The sequence below is a fragment of the Bos javanicus genome, chromosome X (genome assembly GCF_032452875.1).
Source record: "Bos javanicus breed banteng chromosome X, ARS-OSU_banteng_1.0, whole genome shotgun sequence".
Lineage (NCBI taxonomy): Eukaryota > Metazoa > Chordata > Mammalia > Artiodactyla > Bovidae > Bos > Bos javanicus.
In genome coordinates, this window is record NC_083897.1 from 32022830 (window position 1) to 32050026 (window position 27197).

Below are 27197 nucleotides of genomic sequence, written 5' to 3' on the forward strand. Positions count from 1 at the left end.
CCTTGTGGTGTGATCATTAAGTGCAGATGAGATGAATGCGTTTAAAGTCAGATGTAAGGATCATACGAGAGAATATTCATCCAACGGTTGTCACATGGAATCTACTAATAACTGAGAGCAATTATTATTATGGTCCCAGGAGATAGGTTGTCTATGTTAGCCCCCTATAAGGAGAGTACCATTCACCTAAGACTAGCAATGGAGAGCAAGGAAGGACTGTGAACTGATGAATCATTTGGGGGTTTAAGAATGGATCATTTCAGGCTTGAAGAGAAAAGTTAAGCTTCATGGAGAAGGCATTATTTTATTTGATTGTTTCACTTCACAAGTTTATTTGTTTGCTAGGGCTACTGTAAAAATGAACCACAAGCCAAGTGACATCAAAAACAAAAATGTATCACCTCACAGTTCTGGAGGCTGGCTGTCCAAAGTCAAGGTGATGGCAGAAACACTCACACCGAAGACTCCGGGAGAGGGTCCTTCCTTGCCTCTTCCAGCTTCTGTTGCCTCCACGTGTTCCTTGACTACTAACCGTCAGCACTTCCGGCTTGGCCTCCATCCATTCTCAGCCTCCATTGTCACGTGGTGGTCTGTCTCTCTCTGCGTGTCTGTGTGTCTGTATTTCTCTTTTTGTAAATTTTTCCATCATATCGAATTTAGGGCCCAACTTGTTCCACTATGACTTAATCTAAACCTCATTAAGTGTATCTTCAATGGCCCTGTTTCCAAATCAGATCAGTCATATTCAGGGGAACTGGGGGTGAGGACTTTAATGTATCTTGTGGGGGGCACAGTTCACCTGGAGCAGCAAGTAGCTAGGAAGGTCCTACTCTGTGCTGAGTGCTGCTCTGAATCCTGAAGGACTAGTAGGCAGCACTGAGGAAGGAGGGCTTGTACGTGATGGACATTATGTGAGCTGAAAGAATAAGAAAGAGAGGTTTTGTTCAGGAAGTAGCACACTGATGTGCTTTGTTGTTCTTCAGTTGCTCAGTCATGTCTGACTCTTTGTGACCCCATGGACTGCAGCACGCCAGGCTTCCCTGTCCTTCACCATCTCCCAGAGCCTGCTCAAACTCTTGTCCATCAAGTCAGTGATACCACCCAACTATCTCATCCTCTGCCATCCCTTTCTCCTCCTGCCTTCAATCTTTCCCAGCATCAGGGTCTTTTCCAATGAGTCGGCTCTTCACATCTTATGGCTCAGCTGATAAAGAATCTGCCTGCAATGTGGGAGACCTGGGTTTGATCCCTGGGTTGGGAAGATCCCCTGGAGAAGGGAAAGGCTACCCACTCCAGTATTCTGGCCTGGAGAACTCCATCTCTCAATCTTGGTATATTTGATTTCCCTTGTGGCTCAGCTGATAAAGAATCCACCTGCAATGCAGGAGACCCCAGTTCGATTCCTGGGCCAGGAAGATCCCCTGGAGAAGGGATATACTACCCACCCCAGTATTCTTGGGCTTCCCTTGTGGCTCAGCTGATAAAGAATCTGCCTGCAATGCGGGAGACCTGGGTTCAAGCCCTGGGTTGGGAAGATTCCCTGGAGAAGGGAAAGGCTACCCACTCCAGTATTCTGGCCTAGAGAATTCCGATGACTGTATAGTCCGTGGGGTTGCAAAGAGTCAGACATGACTGAGTGACTTACACTTTCACACTTTCATATAAGATGGCCAAAGTATTGAAGTTTCAGCTTCAGCATCAGTCCTTCCAATGAATATTCAGGGTTGATTTCCTTTAGGATTGACTAAGGTTTGATCTCCTTGCAGTCCAAGGGACTCTAAAGAGTCTTCTCCAATGTGCTTGGAAAAGTAGAAGTTTTGCTCTTGAGCATGGTGGGAGGTTTTGCTGGTATGGTGGGCTCTGTGACATGTGCCCAAGCCATGTGACATTGGGACTCACAATGGCTGACTCCTTGTGCCATATTCTTCAACATGAGAACTGGCCTTGCCTTCACTCAGGCTTGTGTGAATGAAAGCTGCAACAGCTTCTAGACATCCTACCTATTCCCACTTCCATGAGCTCCTCTTTAAAGGTCCATCATTACAGGTGATCGAGCTGATCTTCGTCTCCCTGTGCCCTTCCTGCTGGGAACACAGCCACTTCTTTTTCATATGGTTCTCTGCCTCCAGCCTCTTCTCCCTTGTTGACCCTCCATACTACCACAGAGATGAGCACATTGACCCCCTGTTGAAAACCCCTTCGGAGATTCTCCAACACTGGATATGATACAATTCAGACTCTTTAAGTCATTTCAGTTGCTCAGTTGTGTCTTTGCATCATGTCAGTTGCTCAGTCTTTGTGAGCCCATGGACTGCAGCACGCCAGGCTTCCCTGTCCATCACCAACTCCCAGAGCTTGCTCAAACTCACGTCCATCAAGTTGGTGATGCTATCAAACCATCTCATCCTCTGTCATCCCCTTCTCCTCCTGCCTTCAGTCTTTCCCAGTATCAGAGTCTTTTATAATGAGTCAGTCCTTCACATTAAGTGGCCAAAGTGTTGGAGCTTCATATTCAGCATCAGTCCTTCCAATGAATATTCAGGACTGATTTCCCTTAGGATTGACTGGTTTGACCTCCTTGCCATCCAAGTCACTCTCAAGAGTCTTCTTGAACACCACAGTTCAAATATATCAAGTATTTGGCCTTCAGACTCCTGGGTCTAGTACAAATGCCACACAAGCCTACCTTTCCACCCGCCGGGTGCCATTTCCCCATAAGCACCCTTCATTCCCGTCATGCTAAACTATGTCCTCTAGAGCCTCAAAGACAGCATTCTATGTCATGTTCAATGCCTTGCTCTACCCTGTCGCTCTGAGGAACTCCTTCCTTTCTTGAGTTTCCTGGTCTTGTTAATTCCCTTTCAATGTTCATCACTCAGCTATCCCATCCAGGAAACAGTCTGCTCTGTGATAGGTGCTGCTTCTTCTCAAGCTTCAGGACTAGAGAGCTCTTGCTACCTCCCCGCCACTTCACACAGCCCAGTGTGCACAGCCCTGGTCAACTCGGATTCCACTCCATCACACAGCGAGGACTTGAGAAGGGCCTGTGGTTCATGCCTGTCTGTGGCCCTCAGGTCTAGTGCTGGGCCCAGCCCAGGGAAGGTGGCCAGCAAGTGTTTGGGGGCTGGGGAGTGGAGAGGCAGAGGTGGGCCAACCTCATGGTCGGCGAGTTACCCCTGAGAGGACCGACCCCTTCGTCTCCTCTGGCAGAACTTCAGATAGAAACATCTTCTACACCACCTACAAACACTGTGATGAAGGAGGAATTTAATGCAACTGAGAGATAAGGAGAGAATCTTTCTAATTATACAGCCCACGGGCCTTGGCATTTGGCAGGAATTGTATGCTGTGCTCACGTGTCTCTGTTTTAATTCACCATTTCCCAAAGTCTAATTATTGAGAACACATTAGGCAGAAGATGGGGAATGGAAACAAACACACAAACAAACCTTCCGTAGACAATCACCTTGTAAACATCTTGTGATGGGGCTGGCGATTAAACAGGAATGCTCGGTACCAACTGAAGCTCAGGCGAGTTTAGCCAAGCAAATCAATGCAAGTTAATCTTTCAGTGTCAGCTGGCTGAGTTTTGGACGAGTGATGAATGCCTTGACTGGAAAGATGGAATGCTGGAATGCCAGCCAGTGCTCTGACAGCTACAGATGGTGCCAATTACTGCCAGTGGAGCCTGTCCTGCTGTGAGCCCGAGATGTCTGATTTGTGGCCACAGGAAAATGAAAAAGAGGCTTTCCAGCTGGGCCTGTCACCTGTCCTTTATTGTTCTGTAACCAAAATTGTATTCAGGTGTGAACACCTTTTTTATTTTTGGTGAAGGAGGGGTGGGAGGAAAGGGGCCCGTTGCCTCATATTAATTACACAGCCATGTTAATTACCAAACAGCTGAGAAGGGTGGGGCAAGTCTGACCAACTACCAAGCTCAAGGTCAGCCACTTCTTTCTACTCCATTCCCAGGAAAAAAAAGACTAATTGTAAATCATCCTGGAATATGGACAAAGGCAAATGAAAGTGTCCCATATCCGCATGATTTCCATGGGCCTTTATACACACCAGCATCGTCTGGTGCATTGTTTAAAAGAATGGCCTTACTAGAAGGATTGCTGTGATTCTTTGCTGGGGCAGACTTTGGATCTAGGCTCTTCTCATGTTTAGATCCTGGTAACAAATGAGCCCATGGTACAGGTCTGGGGTCTAGTTCCCTAGTGGCCTAGTGGTTAGGATTCCAGGCTTTCACTGCCAGGGCCCAGATTCAGTTCCTGGTCAGGGAACTGAGACCCCACAAGCCGTGTGCCAAAAAAAAAAGTAGATTGGGGTCTGGTACCCAAAGGCCCACTAGTTTGCTCCTCCTCTGAGAGAGTACTTTGCATTCATACTCTGGACATTCATACTCTGTGACAAAGGTTGATATCTTGGCATAAATTGCATCATCACTGTAGGAGGAATGTTAAAATAATTTCAAAAATAATACTATCAACAACATCTGTAGTCACTCTCATTGATTGAGAGCTTTTGATGGGCTCTATCTACATTATCCTTCATCTTTCCAATGACATGGCCTGAGAGACTTTGTGACCCCATTTTAAAACGCAGAGACCGAGTAACAGAGTGGTTAAATGGCTTGCTCAAGGCCACAGAATTAGTGAGTGATGCCACCTACATTTGAGTACAGTTTTCCAAACCTTAAGAATGAATACGGTCAAGAACAGAAGACAACTAGTTTCAATGTCACAGATTTCAAGAGTAGCATGCTCAATAAATATTGGGAGGAACAGTAAAGGTATTAATACTGAACTGGTTCATAAGAGTAGAGTAGCCATGGGAGGCAATGAGGCAAGAGAAGTTGCAGGAGTTAATACAGCATTTAAATTTGCACTGTTATTATTGGGAGCCACATTTTATTTTTAATGTGTATGTGTGTGTGTTTAGTTGTTAATGGGCCACCACTAAATGTTATGATCCTGGCCCTAGACAATGGCTGGGTCCTGAGCGAGTTTTTCATGAATCAAGTGAGGAGATAGGCACAGCTGGCACCCAGTAGTTTGAGTCAACAGGAGACACCAGCCTACTGAACTTGCTGATCCTACTGAACTTGGAAGGGTGGCATTGGACCCTTCCACAACACCTGAAAGCAGCCACTCTAGCCATACTCATCAACAGTTCCATCAGTCCCAGGAGAGGCCCTTAGATGTGCAGTGAGGAGCACAGAAACCAGTCCCAAAGCCCTACTGCAGGGAGCCTGGGACCAGTGTCACCCCCAAGTGGCCTGGCCTTCTCAGCTTTGCCCACCCAGATGTTGCCCTCTCCCTGGAGGTGGAGTTGGCTGTGGATATCTGCTGGGGTCCTTTCCTGAGGATTTATGGGTACAGATCCTGGGTCTGGAAGATTGGATATTCCTTTAGCAAATGATTTCCCTTTCAGTAAAACAAAAAGCAGAATCAGGCTCCAGAGATCTCTGGGAAAGCCTCAGAAACTTAGCACAGCCTTTTAAAGGGTGTTCTATCCCCTTCTCAGACAAGCAGAGATGAAGCCTGCATCCTAAGAAAACTTGGCTCACTAAGAAATGGCAATGGCTGGTCTCTTCAGGACATTTTCATTTTTGTGACATGATGTGCAGCACTGATAAACTTTCAGTACAGTTCTACCTTTTCCTACTTTTTCCTATGTTTTTTTTTTTTTCTTATTCAACACAAATGATCACTTACTGAATGGTTTCTTTCCCTTTGTAATAATCAATGGAATTAGTCTAGACATCTGTAATTTCTAATAGCTTTCCCCCCAAAAGGTAATTAGTTAGAAGAACTTGAGCAACTCAGAATTGTTTTATTTGTCAAATTGAAACCTTTGTAAACAGAGTATCTGGGTCACTTTAATTTGCTTTCCTGGCTTTTCAAGATAGCTAAGGGTATGCTGTCTAGAGTATGATGCAGAACTAGCAGCAAATATATTTTTGAAGAATTTTATGTAAAAATAATCCAGTGTCTGAAGGGCAACAGGCCAGTTGTCCTCAGTAATGGCCACATGCGGATGGTTTCAGGGGTTTTTGAGATCAGCCAGGGGTCATTGGCTTGCTAGAAGGGCTCTTAGGACTTAGCATATAGTCATATTCATGGCTCATATTTATTCTCAAAGCACATCAAGGCTATACAGCCAGGGCTGTAGGGAAAAGATAATCAGTAAGACACTGGGGAAATCCATATTCAGGCTTCCTATGCTGTTTCCCTCCCATGACGGGCCACACAGACACTCTGTCGCTAGCTGCAAAAATGCAGCAACACATGTGAGACGGGCCCAGGGCAGTCGTTCTGAGACTTAATGCCCAAGGCTTTTATTGGGGTCTGGTCTCATAGGCCCACTCTTCTTAGTGACTTTCAGAATTTCAGATTCCCAGAATCTGAGGGTGTTCAGTATCCCAAGCAGGCAAAATAGCCTCACCACTGAGGGAAAGTTTCCTATCAGTGTAGGGAATCCTAGCAGCTTACCTTACAAAGCTGACTGACTTCCTTCTTCAGTTTCCCCTAGGAGACTTTGCAACCTGGCCTGGGGCATCGGTTCAGATATAACATAACTCTGGCCAGAAGTCTGAGTGGACCTGAGCGCCTGCCGTGACTGAGATGGTGTCATGAGAGGGGACACACAGGAAGTACAATTCCTGAGAGTATACATGGTCCCCCTGTAGGACAGGTTAGCAGAGTTCCCAGTGTGGCCTCAAAGGTAGGAGGAAGGTGTTATAGTCAGATTTAGATGTTTGTCTAGTATTCATTTAAAATTAATAATGACCAGTAGGTCATTCAGTCAGTCAGTCAGTTCAGTCGCTCAGTCGTGTCCGACTCTTTGCGACCCCATGAATCAGAGCATGCCAGGCCTCCCTGTCCATCACCAACTCTCGGAGTTCACTCAGACTCACATCCATCAAGTCGGTGATGCCATCCAGCCATCTCATCCTCTGTCGTCCCCTTCTCCTCCTGCCCCCAATCCCTCCCAGCATCAGAGTCTTTTCCAATGAGTCAACTCTTCGCATGAAGTGGCCAAAGTACTGGAGTTTCAGCTTTAGCATCATTCCTTCCAAAGAAATCCCAGGGCTGATCTCCTTTATTTATTTATTTTTTTAATTTTTTTTTAAATTTTATTTTATTTTTAAACTTTACAAAATTGTATTAGTTTTGCCAAATATCGAAGTGAATCCGCCACAGGTATACATGTGTTCCCCATCCTGAACCCTCCTCCCTCCCCATACCATCCCTCTGGGTGGTCCCAGTGCACCAGCCCCAAGCATCCAGTATCGTGCATCGAACCTGGACTGGCAACTTGTTTCATACATGATATTATACATGTTTCAATGCCATTCTCCCAAATCCTCCCACCCTCTCCCTCTCCAACAGAGTCCATAAGACTGTTCTATACATCAGTGTCTCTTTTGCTATCTCGTACACAGGGTTATTGTTACCATCTTTCTAAATTCCATATGGACTGGTTGGATCTCCTTGCAGTCCAAGGGACTCTCAAGAGTCTTCTCCAACACCACAGTTCAAAAGCATCAATTCTTCGGCACTCAGCTTTCTTCACAGTCCAACTCTCACATCCATACATGACCACTGGAAAAATCATAGCCTTGACTAGCCAGACCTTTGTTGGCAAAGTAATGTCTCTGATTGTCAATATGCTATCTAGGTAGGTCATTAACCCTACTCAAACGTAATAAGATAGAGATTGGAGATCTGCACCTTTCTCCTTTAAATCATCTGTCTGGAATTACCTAACTAACTGCTAAGAGTTTGTAAATTGAGGTAGAGAAGGAGGCATTTTTGTTCACAGTTTATGAAATCTGACTGGTAGGAATTGAGCTCTTTTGCCCAACATTTCCAACATACATAGTTACTAAATTTTAAGATCCATTTAACAATAGAAATATATCAGTAGACAAATGGTCCTATAAAAATGACCATCTAAGCATCTGAGAGTCAGGTCAGAGGTTCCAGATAAGACTTTGTTTGCCAGTTGCGCACATTACATTTGAGACCATAACACTTTGAAGAATTGGTAGTTGCTGCTCCAAATGACTATGAATGCTAAATTGCAGTCCCTTTAATGAGAAATTGGCTTTGACATTAGAACATTTGGAAATTAAGATGAATGGACAAAGGGGAAAAATGGGTCCATAATGACATAGCACTTTATAGTTTATGAAGCATCATCCCGTGGATTCCACCACTGTCCCCTGAAGGTGGCATTTTCATTCCCACTTTATAGGTCAAAAAAAAAAAAAATGGAGCTTGGAAAATACTGACAATCACTCCCAAGAAACAACAGAGTTCAGATTCAAATACAGATACTTTGATTTCCAACTCTGCATGCTTTTCACTCCAACCTCAGGGCTAGCTTTTGAACTCTCAACCCCTCATTTTGCTTCAGCATGGAAACAGCTTCCAACATAGAAAGCCTAGATGGTTCTTTGGTAGCTGTGTTTACAGCCTCCGAGTGTCCCAAGGCTGAAATTTCTGTTACAGATATTTCTCACCTTTTCAATTCAAGGATCAGCAGAGTTCCTATAGGAAGAGGTAATGTTCTGTAGGTTTTTTTGGTAGTTGACGGTGTCCATGTTTCTGGTAGAGTGCTATAGAAGAGCTGTTGGAACAGGGAAGAAGTTGCAAGACACAGACCTGGAAAGACTTACCAAATAGTATCCAGAGGGCAGAGCTAGTTGGGCTTGAAGATAGGACCTCTGGATGTCAGAGGGACGGGAGAAGCTTGGGGCTGGCCAACACTTCTGTCCACAGAGATGGTCACCTACAAGGCTCTTGGGTCTGTTTGCCTCACTAGTAAAAAACAAAAAGAAAACGCTGCTCTAAGGTACTGCAGGTTGAAAACATGGATACAGCAAAATGACCAAATTCCTTTTCTTAATCGTTTGATGATGCACAACTAGCTAAGGATGGAAGCTGCATGCAATTCTCATTCCAAACAGAGTTGCTCTCATCACATTGCCAGGTTGACTGGCCATTTTCCTTTGTTTTAGGCTATTTAACAACAAATCTCCAGACTGTAGCCTTCCCCAGACCTGGCTTCTTGTTAATGGCATCTCTGCCGTCTCCTGAACCCATTTTCATTTCCTGCCAGCAAGAAGAGAGGGTATAAAATTGGCGCAGTCCACAGGCCAGAGGCCCCATGTGGACACTTTTCTGGGGAGCTGGGAAGGACAATGGGCGTGTTTCTGTAACACTACACCCAGGCGGGCACTTCCCCACTTTGCTTTGGTCCAGCGCGTCTAGGACTTGGCACAAATTCGTGTGTTTGTGTTTCATTCCACTTGGCCCCTGGCCAGGAGGGATAATCTATTTTCATTTTGAAATTTCACTTGGCAGATCCTTAAAAGTCACCGGAGAACTTTTCCTGAGTAATAAAAAGCAACTTTTATTGAAAACTAATTATGTTTTTAGATGAATATGCCAGCTGTTTGAAAATGTTCTGGTCATGTTAAAGCATATTTTAATGGTGTGCTTACAAATGCAGATCCAATTGTGAAATCCTTTTTGACAGTAACTTATAAGCACGTTATTCCAAAGTGCCTCTAAGCCTAGTTCCATGCAGCTCGAGAAATCTGATAAATGGAAAAAATATCCAGTCATTGAGTAAATCAATGATTTGGGGAATGGGCAAAGATTGTAAAATTCAATACAGAACTTAACAATGTTTTTTCCTTAGGAGCTAAGACAGACGAAATACATGCAGATTTCATTCACTGAGCAGTTTTAAGCTTTTAGAAGGAATCAGAATTTCATGATTTAAGAATGTTTGGGTTATTTTGGGTATGCTTGATTTTGTGTCTTATGACTGAGAGCACCTTTGTATCTTTGGCTGATGTGCACACACACAGGGTTATTGTGTGTTTCCTGTGTTCTAGGCTCTGCACTAACCCCACTGAAACATGAAGATGAATTAGACATTGTTATTGCTCACCAGGAATTTACAGTTTCATGGGTGGATCAGAAAAGGGGTGAGAACAGAAATGGAAACAAGCCAATAGGATGTATGTATAAAATAAAGGTAGAAGAGAAATCCTGGGCTTGCAGAGCTTGGGGAAGCAGAGACTTCTGCTTGAAGGGACTGAGGAAGAGCACGATTGGGGCGAGGCCTTGAAGGGTGTGATTCCTCTTGATGGGTAGAATATGGAGCAAGGCCATTTCTCATTGGAGGAACAATGACAGAGCACGATGAGGTGGATGGGCATGGTGTCCAGAAGAGCATGTGAAAGGAGATGAGGCAGTATGGAGTGGATGGTGGAGGTCTCAATGTCCCCTCCAGAGCTTATAGTCTTTTCTGTAGAGGTTTGTGAGAAGGAGACCAGCATGCTCAGGCTTTGTTTGAATTTTGGTGGCAGGTGGGGCTGGGTCTGGAGGGGCCTGAAGATGGGGAAACAGACCAGCAAGCTATTGCAGTGGTTCTAGGGAGAAGTGATGAGGGCTGGAAGGGGGAATGAGAACAATTATCCAGTACATTTAATCCACACAGAGACTGATCCTGGCTAATTCCGGGTGATGGCAGGGATGGAGGCAGTTTTCAATCACTGGTTTTTATTGGCTTGACTTGGGAACGTATCATCTCAACTCTCCACTTTGCTCTGCCTATGTCACAGCCAGTGTACACTTGGACAATTACTTGGTATCTCTAGGTTTCCTTTTCACCAGTTGTAAAACAGGGAGAATAATTCTTGCCATCAATGGTAATTGCCTTGTAGGAATGCTCAATGCATTTGTGTGAGTGCTAGCATATTCTTGGCATGAAATTATCATTAATAACATTGCTAATACGTCTGCTAACATACTTCAAGATCTTCAGAAAAGTCAACACCCCCCCCAGTACTGAATATTTTAAATATGAGGAAACATTCAGAAGTAATAAAAGGGTGACCCTATTTTGTTAAGCAATAATCCCTGATGGCTTCCCTCTCATTTGCAAATCCTCTGTGATTCATTTTCATTGAATTCACAGAATTTCATTTCATAAGACAAATGCAACCTCCAAAGTTGCCTTGAGAATTCCTGTTACCAGCTCAGAGGATGTTCGAAGCTCCTTAGACTGCTAAGTGGTGAGTTTCCCTATCTGTCTGTGGGTCTCAGATGAAGTTCAGGAGTGTCTCAGAGCTTGGCAGACCTCTTTGCCTGTGGCCCAAGGGCCCAGTGACTGAAAGGTGCTTTGTTTTTTGGGGTTTGTGTGTGTGTGTGTGTGTGTGTGTGTGTTTTGCTTTGTTATTTTTCAAGATGGTTATGGCAACTTTGAGGACAAAATGCCTTTGTTAACTGACCTCAGGCTATTATAGTGGGTTAAGGAAATAAATAGGCCAAATTCAGGGAAGACTTAGATTACATTTTACTTCAGGAAACCAGCCTACTCCCCTGTGCCCTCTCCCCAAAAGGCAAAAGTACTCATTCACAAGACGCACATGTGTTGTGATATGTTGACGTCAGAACTGCGTTTTTCAAAACGTCTGGAGTTGGCTGGCCAGTATTAGCTAGGCTGAAAGAAAAAAAAAAAAAACATCTAAAGCCAATGGTGCATGTCAGCTTTGCCACCAGCAAACAAACAAGTGAAACTATTCTTGAGACTTAATACCAGTTCAGGTTTTAGGAGTTTGAGATTAACAGATACACACTACTATATATAAAACAGATAACCAACAAGGACCTAGTATGTAGCACAGGAAACTATACTCAGTATCTTATAATAACCTATAAGGGAAGATAATCTGTAAAAGGGTGTGTGTGTGACACAACTGAATCTCTTTGCTGTATATCTGAAGCTAACACAACACTGTAAATAAATTATACTTCAATTAAAAAATATATAGAAAACAAAGCAAAAATGTTGCTACCTTGTTTTAGGTCCTTTTAGACTGGTCCTTCACCAAAAAACAGATGAAATAGGAAATTCAGTTAAGTGAGTACTGAGCCCCACACTGCCAAGAAACGTGACTTTCTGATGGTGGTGTGCCCTCAGGAAGGGAGGCTATGGAAGAAACTCCATTTGGGCCACTGGCACCCCAGATAATGCTGAAGCACCTGACTCCAAGATGAGGAGTTCAGGAGCCAAGAGGATTGTCTGCACAATCCTCTTGTATGGGTGGGACCCCAGTGGCCACTCTGCTAGAAATCAGCTCTTTCCAACAAGTCATTTCAGTGAAACTATGACCTCTAGGTGTGGCATTCAGTTCCTCCAGTGGCCTGAATTTCCCTGATGCTTCTCTACCCCCCAAAGACTCCAAAGGATCTGTCCCTGAGCTTCTTCAGGTGCCTTCCAGAGCAGCATTTCTCTGCACGTGTCTACACATCAGGACTTGGCCGTACTGAGCCAAGTTGCCTGTACACCTTCCCAGCTGGTTTCTGGTGAAGGAGCAGTCCCAAAGGACCTAAACCAAGATGGCCGACATTTGAATCCATCCAAATGGGTTGCTTTAATAGGAATGGGAAGATTTAGTCTCTGAGAGTGTGGGACTGGCCTTGACTTGAAATCAAACCACTGGTTCACTGTTTATTCCCCACCCTCAAGCAGCTAAGAAGTAGAATTTCTCTTCAGAGCATAACCTCCACCTTCTCTTTAAAGTAACAGAAGAAAGGAAGCATTTGGGACATACCACTTACTTCTGAACAGAAAGCCCTGTTTCTCTTTAGAAAGGAAGGGTTTAGAAGGCAGTTTGAATACAGATTCAAAAGCCCCAGGGTGCAGTGAGCCCCAGGTGCTCATTTTTTTTATTACTGTGATTTGGAGTCAATCATTTCAGCATTTTGATCTTCTATCTCATATAAAATGGGACAGTCTGATATCTGTCCCACCAGCCTCTTAGCATTAGTTGGAGGACTGAAGATGTCCACTCCATACTATTTTTTTGAAAACTCTCAAGGATTATTTATTTGGAAGTTTCTGTTTAAGATGAAGAATGTATTTGGAGCAAAGGGCGCATGCTTATCCAGGTTAATTACCTGTCACTAAAGGCAGGAAGAAATCAATAAGCAGACCACTCTTGTAGTCAAACAATACTGAATGAATGTTTGTGGCTTCCTTTCTCCTTATGTTTAAATAGCACCATATTAGAAATGACTTTTTTTTTTTTCCATTTTAAGCAATTTACATTTATTAACTCATTTAATCCTACATCAATTAAATTAATACACAATTATGACACTTACAGTAAAATGAGGAAACTTAAGTATAGATGATTTAGATAATTTATCCAGAATTACAGGACTAAAATTACAGTGGTAAAAGATGTGATTTAAACTGAGGAAGCATGATTTGATCTTTGGTCAAGAGGTTATTACTGACCCTGGTTTAGACATGCAGTTAACTTTCCATCAATGACAGTGGTCGACCTCAAACAATTATAATAATTATTCTTTTCCCTACAAGGTTTCATCTGGAGGTGGGTTCACTATTTCTTCCCATCAATGAACTGGCAAGAATAAAATTGTCAAATGTTGGCTTATTTTCACCACTTGTGCCACATATTGCCCACGTGCTTTACATTATCCATTTAGGACGTTTGATTATGGACAGGTGAAACTGTCATGAACTTAGTCAAAAATATTTGTGACACAACTCTCAAGTCCCTAGCACTGTCACCTTAGGTACCAAATTCTGTATGATCTTTCTGCCATAAAATACTATGTTTCTGAAGCCTAGTATACGTTTCTTTCTATTTTTGTAAATATCCAAATGAATGGTTATTTCATCTAAGGAACTGAGCTGGTACTCTGCAGGTGGGGGAGGGGTTCAGTAGGCTTATATATGATCCCTGACATGGAGGGGTCCATACAGGGATTTTTCTGAAAATGAAACAGAACACTGCTGATGAGCAAAAATCCAATTTGATGAAAGCAAAAGCCACACTTCCAGAGATGCCATGACTTGTGTGTTTCTGCCTGTAGGTTGTTTTCTTTCCCCCTTTGGAGTGTTGCCATGGTGTTGACCAGTAGAGGCACCACCCACCAGCAGATACAATTAATGCTTGGAAATTGAGGCTTTCAGTCTCACCAAGCACAGGGAAATGTCTTAATTTGACAGTGGGCCTGACCAAATGCTAATTTGTTCAGGGAGATAAAAGTAGCCAGTTATGTAGCTGTGTGGTGTATTGTCTATAATCTAAAGGGAAGGAGACCAACACCTACCCAGCTATTTTCATGTGTGGCCTCAGTTCTAACAACAGGGCTGTTCTCAGTAAGACTAGTAAATATCCTTACATGGCATCACCTTATAGAAATAAAACAGTGTGGGACTAGAAGCCTCTGTTCACCCCATGGGGACATCCTGGGCCACACAAGGCTCTCATAGGAAGGGTGCTCTGTAACCACTCTGCTCCCAGATGTTGTCTATGGAGTCATTTTCTATAAGAGGCCCTTCTTTGGCTCTTGACCTTGACATCTTATCTGATCTCAGCTCAGGAGATTGACCCAAGTTTGGAGCAGGGGCGATGGGGATAGTGGTACTTTGAGATGAGCCACTGAAAATGGAAGAGACTAGGATTAAAGTTACTGATTATCAACTATGTGCTTGGCACTGTGCTAGGTCTGCATGCCTGCCATCTCATTAGAACCTCTCAACACCCTAGGAAGTAGGACTATTAGATTTCCACTGAGTGATCAGCCGGTATTCCCAAAGCCATGAAGTAAGCATGGAACCAGAATTCAAGCCCAAGTCCACGTAGACTTCCCACCTTGTGATCTCTTCACTACATCAAGGAAACTCCCACTCCATCTTTCCCTGTTGAATCCCAAAATGACACAGATGATAGCTACTAAGGACAGGCCCTTCTCTTGGTTGCCCATTGTCTTTATGTTGAGCATGTTCACCAAAACCATTTTAGAAATCAAGATTTTAAAAGTCCAACTCAGTGTTTACCAATGAAAAGAGGCCCCTTTCCCTGCTACTTCCACCAAATAATGAAGATAATGAAAACTGTCTACCAAAATGTTGTTGCTATTTAGTAGCTAAGTCATGTCTGACTCTTTTGTGACCCCATGGACAGCAGCCCACCAGGCTCCTCTGTCCATGGGATTTCCCAGGTTAAGAATACTGGAGAACGTTGCCATTTCCTCATTCAGGGGATCTTCCTGACCCATGGATCGAATTCACGTCTCCTAAATTGGCAGGTGGATTCTCTACCGCTGAGCCACCAGGGAAGACCAATCTACCCAAACAGTCCCTTTTGAACCTGGTTTTCTATAAGTTATTTGTCTTTATATTTTTGTGTGACTTCAAACTTTTTGAATATATATAGAGAAACAGGTATGACAATGGGAAAAACCCTCTGAGAGCACCTACTGTGTCTGATGGGTGAGTCAACCTGGATCCAGAGAAGGAGATGGTTATTTCTTCCAAAGTAACACAGCAAGCAAGTGGGAGCACTAGAACCTGACTCTGAAGAAAATCTCAGTGTGTGCCTACAGCTATAAATTAGATCACCCAAACTCTTTAGGGGGAGGTTCAGATAAGAACAGACTGTTGAATTCTGCAGTGGCTTGACAGATCAGAACAAGTGACTTGTGTGGGAACCACATACATCTTAGGCATTAAAGCAAGCATTACAGTGTGTTATCTTTGATGGTAAGAAAAACCAAAGAGCTGGTAAAATAATTATTCCTGCAAGAATGAGGACAAAAATATTATCTAAGATTGTCTGATACCCAGTTCTGTTTGAGGCTCTTTGGCTATTTTTGTACATAACTATCCTTTCTTTAGTTATTCTGCCTTTCAGTCCTGCATTTAGCTCTTTGGAATTTTAACACAGTCTGTGTTTTTTATTTCATTCTCTCTTGCATTTTGTTAAAACACAGTAACACTGCACTGGGGGTGGAACATGGCTAAATCATATAGTGGTCCTATCATAGTTTATCATTTTTTAAACAGGTCAAAGGGTTGGTACATATTAGAATATTAAAATTTGTTTTTCCAATATCTCCACCTTTTTCCTATATTTAAAGAAATGAATGCAGTCCATCAGAGATGATGCATTTCTCTTTGAGCACATGAGTTACAATCAAGACTGTAGCTCCATATGTTCCAATGTATTAACTTCAAGACTTCTGTGATAAAATGCATATGCATACCTGACAGTGTTTTCCTGTGTGTGGATGTTTCACTCTCCATGTCTTGTTAAACAATAAAAACTTACATTCAGTAATGACCCTTTGAACTGTGGGTGAGGGGTGGGTGTGTTTGTGAATATGTCAGAGGGGTACACATGATGAATTTCCTCTTTTCTTCCTCTTTCTGCTCTCTGCATTTTACTGGAGGTCTCTGAGTTCTTTCATCTCCTAAACAGGTCTACTCACCCAACAACACTGAGGATATGCCCATGTAGAAAAGGCAGAAGCTCTAATGTGATCTGTAAAAAGGCCTTTGTTTGAGGATCACAGGAGGGCATATTAATTATATGATTGAAAATGGAGTCCTTCAATGGTTTCTATCACAGGTAGATTCCTAAGTGATTAGGGGTGTGGCATCCTGGCAAAGAATGGGGAAAAAAAACCCCACTAAATATAGAATGGATTAGTTTGAAAGATTTTTTTTTTAAAGGGTTGAAGTGAAAGTTGCTCATTTGTGTCCGACTCTTTGCGATCCAATGAACTACACAGTCCATGGAATTCTCCAGGCCAGAATACTGGAGTGGATAGCCTTTCCCTTCTCCAGGGGAATCTCCCCAACCCAGGGATTGAACCCAGATCTTCCACATTGCAGGCAGATTCTTTAACAGATGAGCCACCTGAGCCTCTAGAGAATGGATTATTTTGAAAGACTTTTAAAACAGGATGTAGAAGCATAAATAAACGTGTTCATAAGAAATGTATAGAAAGAAATCTGTAAATGTGTGGTTTTATTACATTCTTTTCACTTTACTGGGATTTCTGTATAGTAACAGCATAAGAAATCCAGTAAGAGGTGGGGTTAGGGCTAGAACTTGGCTTGTAACCAAGTGTCTTACCTGCTTTTCCTGATAAAACTTTATTATTATATAATGTTAAGTACTCTGCATGTATACAAGGTATATAGAAGAAAACAAAGTTAAGGCATAATATTACCACCCAGAAATATTGCCCTGATGGCTTATTTGTACATGTATGTGCATCTAGGAGACAAGAATTGGGATTTTCATTGCAATCAGCTTTGCACCTTGTTTAGCTCCTCTTAAAGTAGTATCCCATGTCATCTGATTGCTTCAGAATTATCATTTGAAGCTCTCAGTGCCTTTCTCCTAGCATGTGCCACCCCTTTGCAAGGTAACAGTGCTCCAATGGAAACATGTCATTTGCTAATGTTCTAAGCACTTTTGAATATTTACAAAAAAATGTATTGTTGTATGAAAGAGTCACCTTAGTGTTTCCTTTTTGTTTCTGTTTTGTTTTTGCATCAGGTCCAAAGAAGAAAGATATGGACGGGGAGTCTCTATAGCCGTTTGGCTTTAAGCTGGCTTGGCTTCCTTTTTACCCCCAGACTTGTCATAATCACCTTCTGGTTTCTTATCTATAAAGTAGGAGTGCCCCTCACTGGTGAAGGGAGGATTCAATGAAGATTCTGGATCCTTTAACATATAGGACTTCAGCTAAGTAAAAGACAAACTAGGATTTCCCAAGCTGTCTCTATATGGCATGGCAAGGGGTGATCTTTGTGCCCAGCTCCCTGCTTTACTTAGATGGGCTCTTGCAGATTATTGCTCTGGTAAATTTTCCTTTATCAATGTCCTTTTGTATTATAGATCAACTAATGATCAGCAGTCCTAGGTTTCCATGTTTGCATATTTCTCATCACTCTATGACCTTGAACCAGTCATTTCCTGTCTGTGCCTTCCTCTCTAAAACATTGGAGTGTCTTGGGATTTCCCTGATGGTCCAGTGATTAAGTCTCCATGCTTCCAAAACCAGAGGCACAGGTTCAATCTCTGATCAGGTAACTGAGATCCCATATGCCATATGGCACTGCCAAAAAATAAACAAATAAATAAAATGTTGGACTGTCTAAAGATTTGGACTAACTGATCTCCCCAGACCTACAAGTTCTAAAATTGTTGTCCATCTATTGTATTCTATACAGTGAATGGCTGACCACATGTGAGCATATGATGTTCCATAGGCAGATATGGGGAAGTGGAAGACGTTTTCTAATTTCCACTCACCACTTGCTCCATGGACCACCCTCCCTCCCCTGCCCTGGATTTCTTCTAGAAGTCAAGTGCTTCTTGGCTTCTTGCAAAACAACATTTTGATGAGTTAATTTAAAATGGATCAGCAACATATCGACTTTATTTTACTTGAAATGTCCATTGGTTAAAATGAAACAAAGACTTTGGCAAATGTTTTTAAAAGTATTTTGAAACTTAACCCAGACTTCCTGCACCAGTGCCTTTATATGACTGTTAATGTTTACTGCTCTCATCTCTTTAAATCCTGAGGCCTGCAGTGTCTATGACAATTGTTGTTGTTCAGTTGCTAAGTTGTGTCTGACTCTTCATGACCCTATGGACTGTAGGCTGCCTATATGTGCACTAAGAACCAGTAGATATAAGCTGACAGTCAAACTGTTTTATTGGCAGGAAAAAAAGCATGCAGTGTGTCGCTTGTCAATGTAAAACAACAGTAGCTAAAGCTGAAAGTGAAGAAATATCAGTAGAAATGGCTCCTTTGTTAGTAGCGTGTGATGTTGCTACAGGCAGACGAGGAGCATAGTCTTCTCTCTTATGTCTATTCTTCATTAATCTTGGATCCCAGATAGGTTTTTCATTGAAAATTCTTTTTCTCCTTTGGATACCTGCTCGTGTTTATAAGATGTGGCTTAGTTTTCACTCAGCTATGGACTAACCTTTTCTCTCTCAAGCCTTTAAAAATGAATATTTCATAGCATCACTCGCCTTCCTTTAAACTCAGAGTGTTTTGGAAGATGAATAAGGGAACACAGGTTGCAAAGCCAGACAGAATCCCTTCTCTTATTTTCATTGTATCAATCCGAGTGTTGGTTTTGCTAAAAGGATCAATGCCATTTATCTGTTGGAGCACATTAAACCCCCGCCTAAAGGATTTAGGTTAGTGTTTTCCCTTCTACAAAGGAATTACCACTGACTTACAAACAGCATAGTAAGAGGTTTAAGGCATTTTATCGATTTACTTCATTCATTCATTCATTCATTCTGCATTCCCTGATATCTTCCGTCTCATGTAGAAGACAGACAAGTAAATGAGCCATGGTAATACCATGCCCTCTAACAGAGAAATGGCCAGGATGCTGTGGGAACTCAAGCAATGAGGGACTCTGCCATCAGGGATGGTTTCTCAGATTTGATTTGCTTCTTGAAGACTGAGGGCCAACTCACTGGTAGAAACCGGTTGGGAATGACGTCCTAGTAGGTAGAAATAGATTGTACCAAAGCACAGAAATGTGAAAGGATCAGTTGAGTTTGGAAAGAAGGAAATTCAGCCTGTGTAGTCATTGGTATGCTGGCAGAGAGGCAGACAGAGTGGGGTGGGGTTCCTGGACGCAAGAGAAGCTTTAGACATTTGATTATTTCTGTTAGAAAAAACTTCCCAGATAGCTTAGTCAGTAAAGAATCTGCCTGCAATGCAGGAGACCTGGGTTCAATCCCTGGGTTGGGAAGATTCCCTGGAGAAGGGAAGGGCTACCCATTCCAGTATTCTGACCTGGAGAATTCCATGGACTACAGACCATGGTGTCACAAAGAGTTGGACACAACTAAGTGACTTTCACTTAGAAAAACACAAAGCTCATTCAAGTACATATTTCACTGTGATCCTGTGGTTCTGCATGAAGCCTTTCTGATTCACATGCAGAGACAAAGGTATCGAGAAAACTTATGTTGGCAGGAAAGTAGGCTATTCCTCACGAACTCCTGCTCACCCTTCAAGACCTAGCTGAAATGACACTTGCAAGGAAGTCTCCCTTGATCCTTGACTTGCTGGTATCCTCACAAAGCACTTACCACGCATTATAGGTGTCACGTGTGTGTGTGTGTGTGTGTGTGTGTGTGTGTGTTTTGCCACACCACACAGTATGTGGAACCTTAGTTTCTCAACAGGGATCAAACCTGTGCCCACTGCAGTGGAAATACAGAGTCTTAACCACTGAACCACCACTGAAGTCCCAGGTGCCACTTTTTTGAGTTGCCTGTCTTGCTTATTGCTGTATCTCAAGGCCCAGTGTAGTTCCTGACTCACAGAAGAAGGTTAATAGATATATATATTTTTTCTTAATTTTAGTAATTTTTGAATATACATTAAGCCCACTAAAACTCTCTGAAGGATGCAAGTACAACCTTGAGCATATATGCCAGAAATCAATCTGTTAGCTCAGAGAGCCAGGGAAAGGGACACAGTTTGAACCTTTATATATAAGACATGAACTATAAAGCATGAAGTTGAAGGGTTTTGGTTTTCCATTTGCCTTTCACAGCCCAGGGTCGCATCCCAAATATTTCTGCCTGGGAATATTTTGTTGTTTGCAGGGTTTTTGTTGTTGTTGTTGTTGTTTTCTTGCTGTTATTTTAATCAACAACCAATACTTTAATATGATGCTAAACTGAGTTATATTAGATCAGCTAGAAATCTTTTAGGCTTTCAAATCATGGACATTACATATTCAAAACAGGACCTAATGTTTCAGAGCTTCATATTCTACTATAATTATATGGTTCAATGCAAGTGATTATATCTCTTCTTCAGTAACGGGTTGAAAAGTTTTGGTTTGCTGGTTCCCTCATAATTTACTGCCTAGGTATAATAGGCCAGTCTTGCGGAAAAAAAGATGATAAATGATGCTGGCTAGGATTCATAGATTTATTAAATTTCTATCAAACAGTGCAACAAAAAAAATCTGCTTAAGTTAGAAATGGGCTCAAATTTTTTAATCAAAATTCATGAGTCCTGATGCTTGGTTCAGTAGGTCCAAGGAAGGCTTGAATTGAAGACTGATTAAAGAAAATAAAAGGCTTATTTGAAGTAATTTTTCAATGACGGCTTTTAATTGGATGTTAAATCAAATTCTTATCTGCCTTTGTGCAGATAGCACATTATATAAAATACAGTTAGTGCCACTACCACTGTAACGGATACACTGAATAACAATTCACTTCTCACTTTACATTGAGGGGGAGAAGGGCTGCGGTTGTCAGCCTGTCAGAAATTAAGTATGTAAATTAATGCTTAAGTGTATGAATATGAATATGATTTACAAGAGGCTCGGAATGTTGTTGGGGGGAAATCCTGAGGTTTCTCTTTTCCCTTCAAGGTTAACAAGTGCTTGGTGACCTTTATGGACTGCGCTTGTGGGCATGGGTGTGCCCACGTGTGCACTTGGCCACCGAGCTTTGGCCGGGAGCTGAAATTCTCCCGAAGAGCAAATCCTGGACTCATTCCAAAACGTCCCTTTCTGCCATCCATGAATATCAGCCCATAAAAGCAATTTCATTAGCATTTCCTCATTTTCCAGTCTAAGCAGTGAGTGGGGCCTGTTAGTATGGGCCCCCATCCATTCTTTGCAGAGGATGGGTGCTGTGCCTTAGAGAGGGAGGGTGCTGGGGGGTGCAGTGGGTCAGGGAGCATACCTGTCAGCAAATGGGAGCACAAGGGACCCTGTTTGGAGACAGCGGTGGACGTTTCTGGAAAAGCACGTTTCCCATTGGAGGCCGGTGGTGGGGGAGGGGAGAACAAATGCATCTTTCACAGCTGACTGAGATCTGGGCAGTTTGCAACAGTTAATGGAACTTTCCTAAGTGCTGAGTTTAACTCCCAGGATAGCGTTTACAAGTGGAGGGAATGGAGTTTGCATAGACCGGTTTTCTCATATACATTTTTAATGGTAGATCTTTAGTAGACAGCTCATTAATTTCATGGTTCTTTATTGCCAAGAATAATATCCTTTAGGCTTGGGAAAAGTTTCTCCCATTTTTGTTCTAATTTTCAGAGGAACTGTAAAAGCTGTGCTTCATAGCATTTTAAAAGGGGAAACCCCAGCCCAAAGTTCAGCCACAAATACATCTTCATTTTCCTGTTCTCCTAAATAGAATTGCATGTGTATTGGCATTCCATGTTTGAGATTATACACAAAGTAATCATTCTGCTGCTTGAAAATTGTTCAAGATAGTGAAATTTATGTTGCTTGACAAGTCTGTTTTTATTGCATATTTTGTTGACTTTTTTTGAGAGTAGACTTTAGTTTAATTGCAGATTTTAATTTCATTAATTATTATACTAACATCTGTTCCACAGTCCTTTAGCACCTACTTTGGGCAGGCTGCTGCTGCTGCTGCTAAGTCACTTCAGTCATATCTGACGCTGTGCGACCCCATAGATGGCAGCCCACCAGGCTCCCCGTCCCTGGGATTCTCCAGGCAAGAACACTGGAGTGGGTTGCCATTTCCTTCTCCAATGCATGAAAGTGAAAAGTGAAAGTGAAGTCGCTCAGTCGTGTCCGACTCCTAGTGACCCCATGGACTGCAGCCTACCAGGCCCCTCCGTCCATGGGGTTTTCCAGGCAAGGGTACTGGAGTGGGGTTGGGCAGGCTAGTTATTTTATAAAACCTGGAGCATCTGAAGAATGGCCTGAGGCCACATGGGTGAGAGTGACCAGGCTGGCACTGCGACCCCACTTGCCCTGAACCCAGACCCAATGCTCTACAACCCCATGCAGCACACTTTCCTTCCTCATTTTCTCACAGCGTCTACAAGGTAGCTGGCATTGAAGCCCATTTTACAGATGAGAAAACTGATGCTTGAGAAGGTTAAGTGATTAAGAGTGTAGCAAATAAGATACTGATATGGAATCTGAGCCAAAATCTTTGTTTCCTCCCTTCACTCCTGTCATCTCCCCTCCTTACATTGTGGGCACTTTCCTCACCACAGTGTTGGATCTCACACCTCTAACATTCATTCAGAGTGATCCCTTCTGTTATCTCATCTTTCTTGATTTTCTTTTTTGAGGGGGAGCATTTCCCACCCCTCTTTGGAGGACTCTTTGCTTGCCATTGTATGTTGCTTCTTCTCATCTCCCCTTCCCGTCTGTCATCCAGTGTCTTTCCTTGCCCCAGCCTGCGGGATCATTTCAGTGTTTTGACCATGAGCAAACTCAGCCATCAGATTTCTTCATTCCCAGTGTGTCAATTATCTTAACCAGGTAGTTGACCTGTGCCATCTCTCCCAGACTCCCTTCTTGCACTTCCAGTTGTCTTCTGCTTGCACCAGATTAGGATTTAAATCTGGATTGTACAAAGTACTTAACTGTATGACATTGAGAAGGGCAATGGACATCTCTAAGTCATACATTTCCCAGTTGCAAACTAGAAATAATGAGTGCCTCATAGAGGTTTTGCAACAATTGAAAATGAGATAATGGAGGTAGAAGATTGAGCCCAGTACCTGGCACACAATAAGCACTTAGCAAATGGTAGCTGTTGTTTCTGTTTCTGTCTGTTTCTGTTATTAGCACTCTCACTATTAGGCCACATGTCACAACCTGCCTTGTTATTCTTTTATATGTTTATTTATTTAATTGAAATATTGTTGATTTATAATATTGTGTTAGTTTCAAATGTACAGCAAAGCAATTCAGTTATACTATATGTGTGTGTGTGTGTGTGTGTATAGACACATTCACATACATATATATTTTTTTTAGCTTCTTAATGTCTGTGTCTCATCTCCCTGAGAGACCTTGAGCAACTTGAACTGGAGATATCTGTATATCAATCTGCCTCCATAAAGCAGCATACCCTTGACTCCTCTTTTGATGGCAAGCATTTACAGGATTCATTTTCATTCTCTGAACCAAGTATAACAATTTATGCATATTTCCCAATTCTCGAGTGTTTACAGATCATAATTGAAAGTACATAAAGATACCATGTTTACAGCACAGACATGTTTAATATTCTGCACTAGCACGGTTGCCTAATATTTCAAGGAAAGAGCCAGTTTCTGTACAGAACTGCTAGTCTCACTGACATTTTTGATGCAGTTACCGACTTGCTTTGGTCACATGTGGCCAGTTCACAATGCTGGATTTGAAGTGCTGTGCAGCTAATAAATTAGCTGGATAGCCATTTGGGTCCTTTCCCCCATCTTGTTGTTGTTCAGTCGCCCAGTCATGTCCGACTCTTCTGAACAGCTAATTCATTAGCTGCATTGTGATATATGTGAGAGTGAGATCTTTCCCTCTATGCTCTCATGGTATTTCTCAAATAAAATTGCCCCGGGAATGTGAGAGTGTGGTACTAGGATTCCTAGACTCGTGGTACGTTTCTGCACAGCTCTAAGATGCCCTACTGACCATGGCAGACAGTGTGTGGCCGGGTCAGCTTTCCTCTAGGAGAAGGCACATTAGAGCATGAGAAGGTACTGAGCCAGCTCTGGGAGACAGCACATGTGACTTGAGCATCATTGTGTATGTGGGTACCAGTTGACACAGAAGCTTCTGAATACAGAAGCCACCATCTTGTTTTGGGTGGCCACATGTCTAAATAATTGTGACATAGACATCCCTCACCTTCTTAATGAGGCCTCTTGGATTCTACCATGACCTGTTTGTTCACTCTCCAGGCCCTACTTTTCTCACTCCTTCTTCTCCACTAATTCATAGCTGCCTTCCAAATACAACAGAGCCGATGAGTTATTATATGGACTTTGTGAGTTCTAGCCTTTATCCACTGCTAGACTGTGCACCGATCTCCATATGTCCAGTACTCAGCATGATTCCTTGGACCAAGGATGAGCTTTCTCAGTGTTTATAGGTAGAAGGAAGAGAGTAGGGGAAGGGGATAGAGTGAGGAAGGCAGGCTTGAAAGGGGCAATTTAGTCAAACCACTGGGGGATCAAACAACTCATTTAACAACTATGGAATTTGCACATCTAGTTTTATTCCTGAAGAGCATCCCAATTTAAAAAAAAAAAAAACTGTATTTCAAGTGAGAGAATGTCATGGTCACATTAGTATTGAAGGAGCCACAACACACCCCTAATTTAATCATGTTGTGTGAAAATTTAAACAGTGATGTAAGGACATAGCCCTTTTGGGGCATTTGCTGTTTTTTAATTTAACCTTTGTGGCAGCTGAAACCATCTCCTCAATAAGGCAACATTATCTGGTGAAGACCCTAATGACCATTGGCAAAAATTCCTGTTTTTCTTTTAATGGCAGAGAAGAAAAGTAGCGTGTTACTTGCACAGATATGTCTCTAATTATAGTTTTTGCATTATAACATTTTAATTGTCTTCTTAAATGCAGGATTTGATGTTCTGCCAAGAACTTCTCAATGATTTCTTCATTAAGAAGAGGATTTGTAGACATCGAGTCCATTTTTTAAAAACTGTACCTTTTAACAACATTCAAATCCCCTCTCTCCTCCCAGAGTCCCGTTGAAGCCGATGCTTCTCCTTTCCCAGGACACCTCACCCCCTGTGCCCAGATGCAAAAGCCAGAGTCGGGAGTGCTTGAGCAGCCATTAGTAAGGCTCAATTCTCCTTTTTCAGCGCTAAGACCTGGGGGGTGATGTGGTGCCATAGCTGTTGGTCTGTGGGGGAAGAAATAGGATGAAATTAAACTCTACCAGAATCACTCAAGTCCACAGTTTTATAATATGCATAATCTTCTTTTTTTCCTTGTCTGGAAGTCATGAAACATGTCCTTTATTTCTTGTTTTACAAAAATAACTGCCCCCGAGTGTTGATAATGCTAGTTTAAATTCTTCAAAAGAATCCGAGAATTGTAACTGCTCTGATAGTTTTGCAGCTATTTTTAAGTTTGTGTTTTGACTCAGAAAATTATACACTGTGGGGTAAATTGTATGCACAATTATATATTGCTGGAGGAAACTTTTGAGTCAATAACCTAAATGGACTTAGCAAGCCACCTCCCAGTCACAGGGCCCAGCTGATTTTGTCACGTATGCGTCTGTGTTATATGCTGTGAAAGTGAAGTCGCTCAGCCGTGTCTGACTCTTAGCGACCCCATGGACTGCAGCCTACCAGGCTCCTCCGTCCATGGGATTTTCCAGGCAAGAGTACTGGAGTGGGGTGCCATCGCCTTCTCCAGTTATATGCTGTGGCACATCTTTATTTATCGCATTAGTCTGGCATTTTTTTCCTGTGATAGCTTTTCTGATTTCTTTGGTTGGCAAAGCATCAGCATTGGTCTTTTGAGGGAAGACAGCGCTGTGTCTATTTTGGTCTCCTGGAGTGCTGATGTGTATCCTGCATTTTACCAGGTGGCAGAGGGCCCCTTGTCGTTGTTGATTATGACTGGGATGGCTAGTGGACTTTGAGGGTCTATACAATGCCCTGAACTGAAAACTTTTTCCCTAGATCACTGATACCACGTTGACGGTTTGTTCTAAATTCCATGGAAGCCATTCCTACCTGGTCTGCCACTTAAGACTTTCAAACACCTTTCCCACTCTTTCTGGAAAAGTCATCATCTTCCAATCTTCCTAAATGTTTCTAGCTAAAATGTACATAATGTAAACTCCAAAATGGCCCTGTATTTTACCAAATGCTTTTTTTTTTTTTTTTTTTTTTTGCACCTGAAGGAACAATGCGATATGGGCCTTCTGTTTCTGGTCAAGATCTTCCCTTTCAATCAATCAGGGCTGCGATCAAGAGTAGACCAGGAAAGCAGAAAGCACAGCTGTAAGCTTCCAAAATCACTGGACCTAGTCAAATGATCTTCCAAATCCTATAAAAGAGCACTAATGTACAATACACATTGATTATATGAGCCCTCATTATCCTACATATAGTAAGCAATACATACTAGCAGCCATACCATTAAGACTTTTTTATCTCTATTAATCTAATAAGTTAATTTTAATAAGCATTAATTCAACTTTTAATTACCAATAATTGTGTTTGGCTTCTTAGAGTCCTAAGGAACTTTGGGGAATTGATTTAGTTTTCCAGATCTCTGAAAAGTATTTTTTTTTTTTTTCTGGGAAATGAAAGCTGGTATCTAGTTTTTTTCTTCTTTATAAATTTCCCTGTATCAAAGACCATCAGAATCATGCCCTTGACCTGAGAATTGCCCTCATATGTATACTCGTTCTTTAGAAATAGCCATTGTAAAATCAAAACCCCTGGAGATCTCAGAAGGAGTTTGATGGTAACAGTCTGGGGACCAGAATACTCTTGATCTTATTTTCTGGG

General features: G+C 42.3%; 1 protein-coding gene across 11 annotated transcripts in view; it reads left to right on the forward strand.

Annotated features, from left to right (window-relative positions):
* The window catches only part of AFF2 (ALF transcription elongation factor 2), a 535938-nt gene that overhangs the window by 248110 nt on the left and 260631 nt on the right, over window positions 1-27197 (forward strand). For 5 of the 11 annotated variants that reach the window (XM_061408662.1, XM_061408665.1, XM_061408663.1 and 2 more), the window contains one exon: window positions 25409-25504. The exons of the other annotated variants lie outside the window; for them this stretch is intronic. In XM_061408662.1, the coding sequence (XP_061264646.1) occupies window positions 25409-25504 (96 nt within the window). The remainder of the gene's footprint in view (window positions 1-25408; window positions 25505-27197) is intronic. 11 annotated transcript variants of the gene reach the window in all.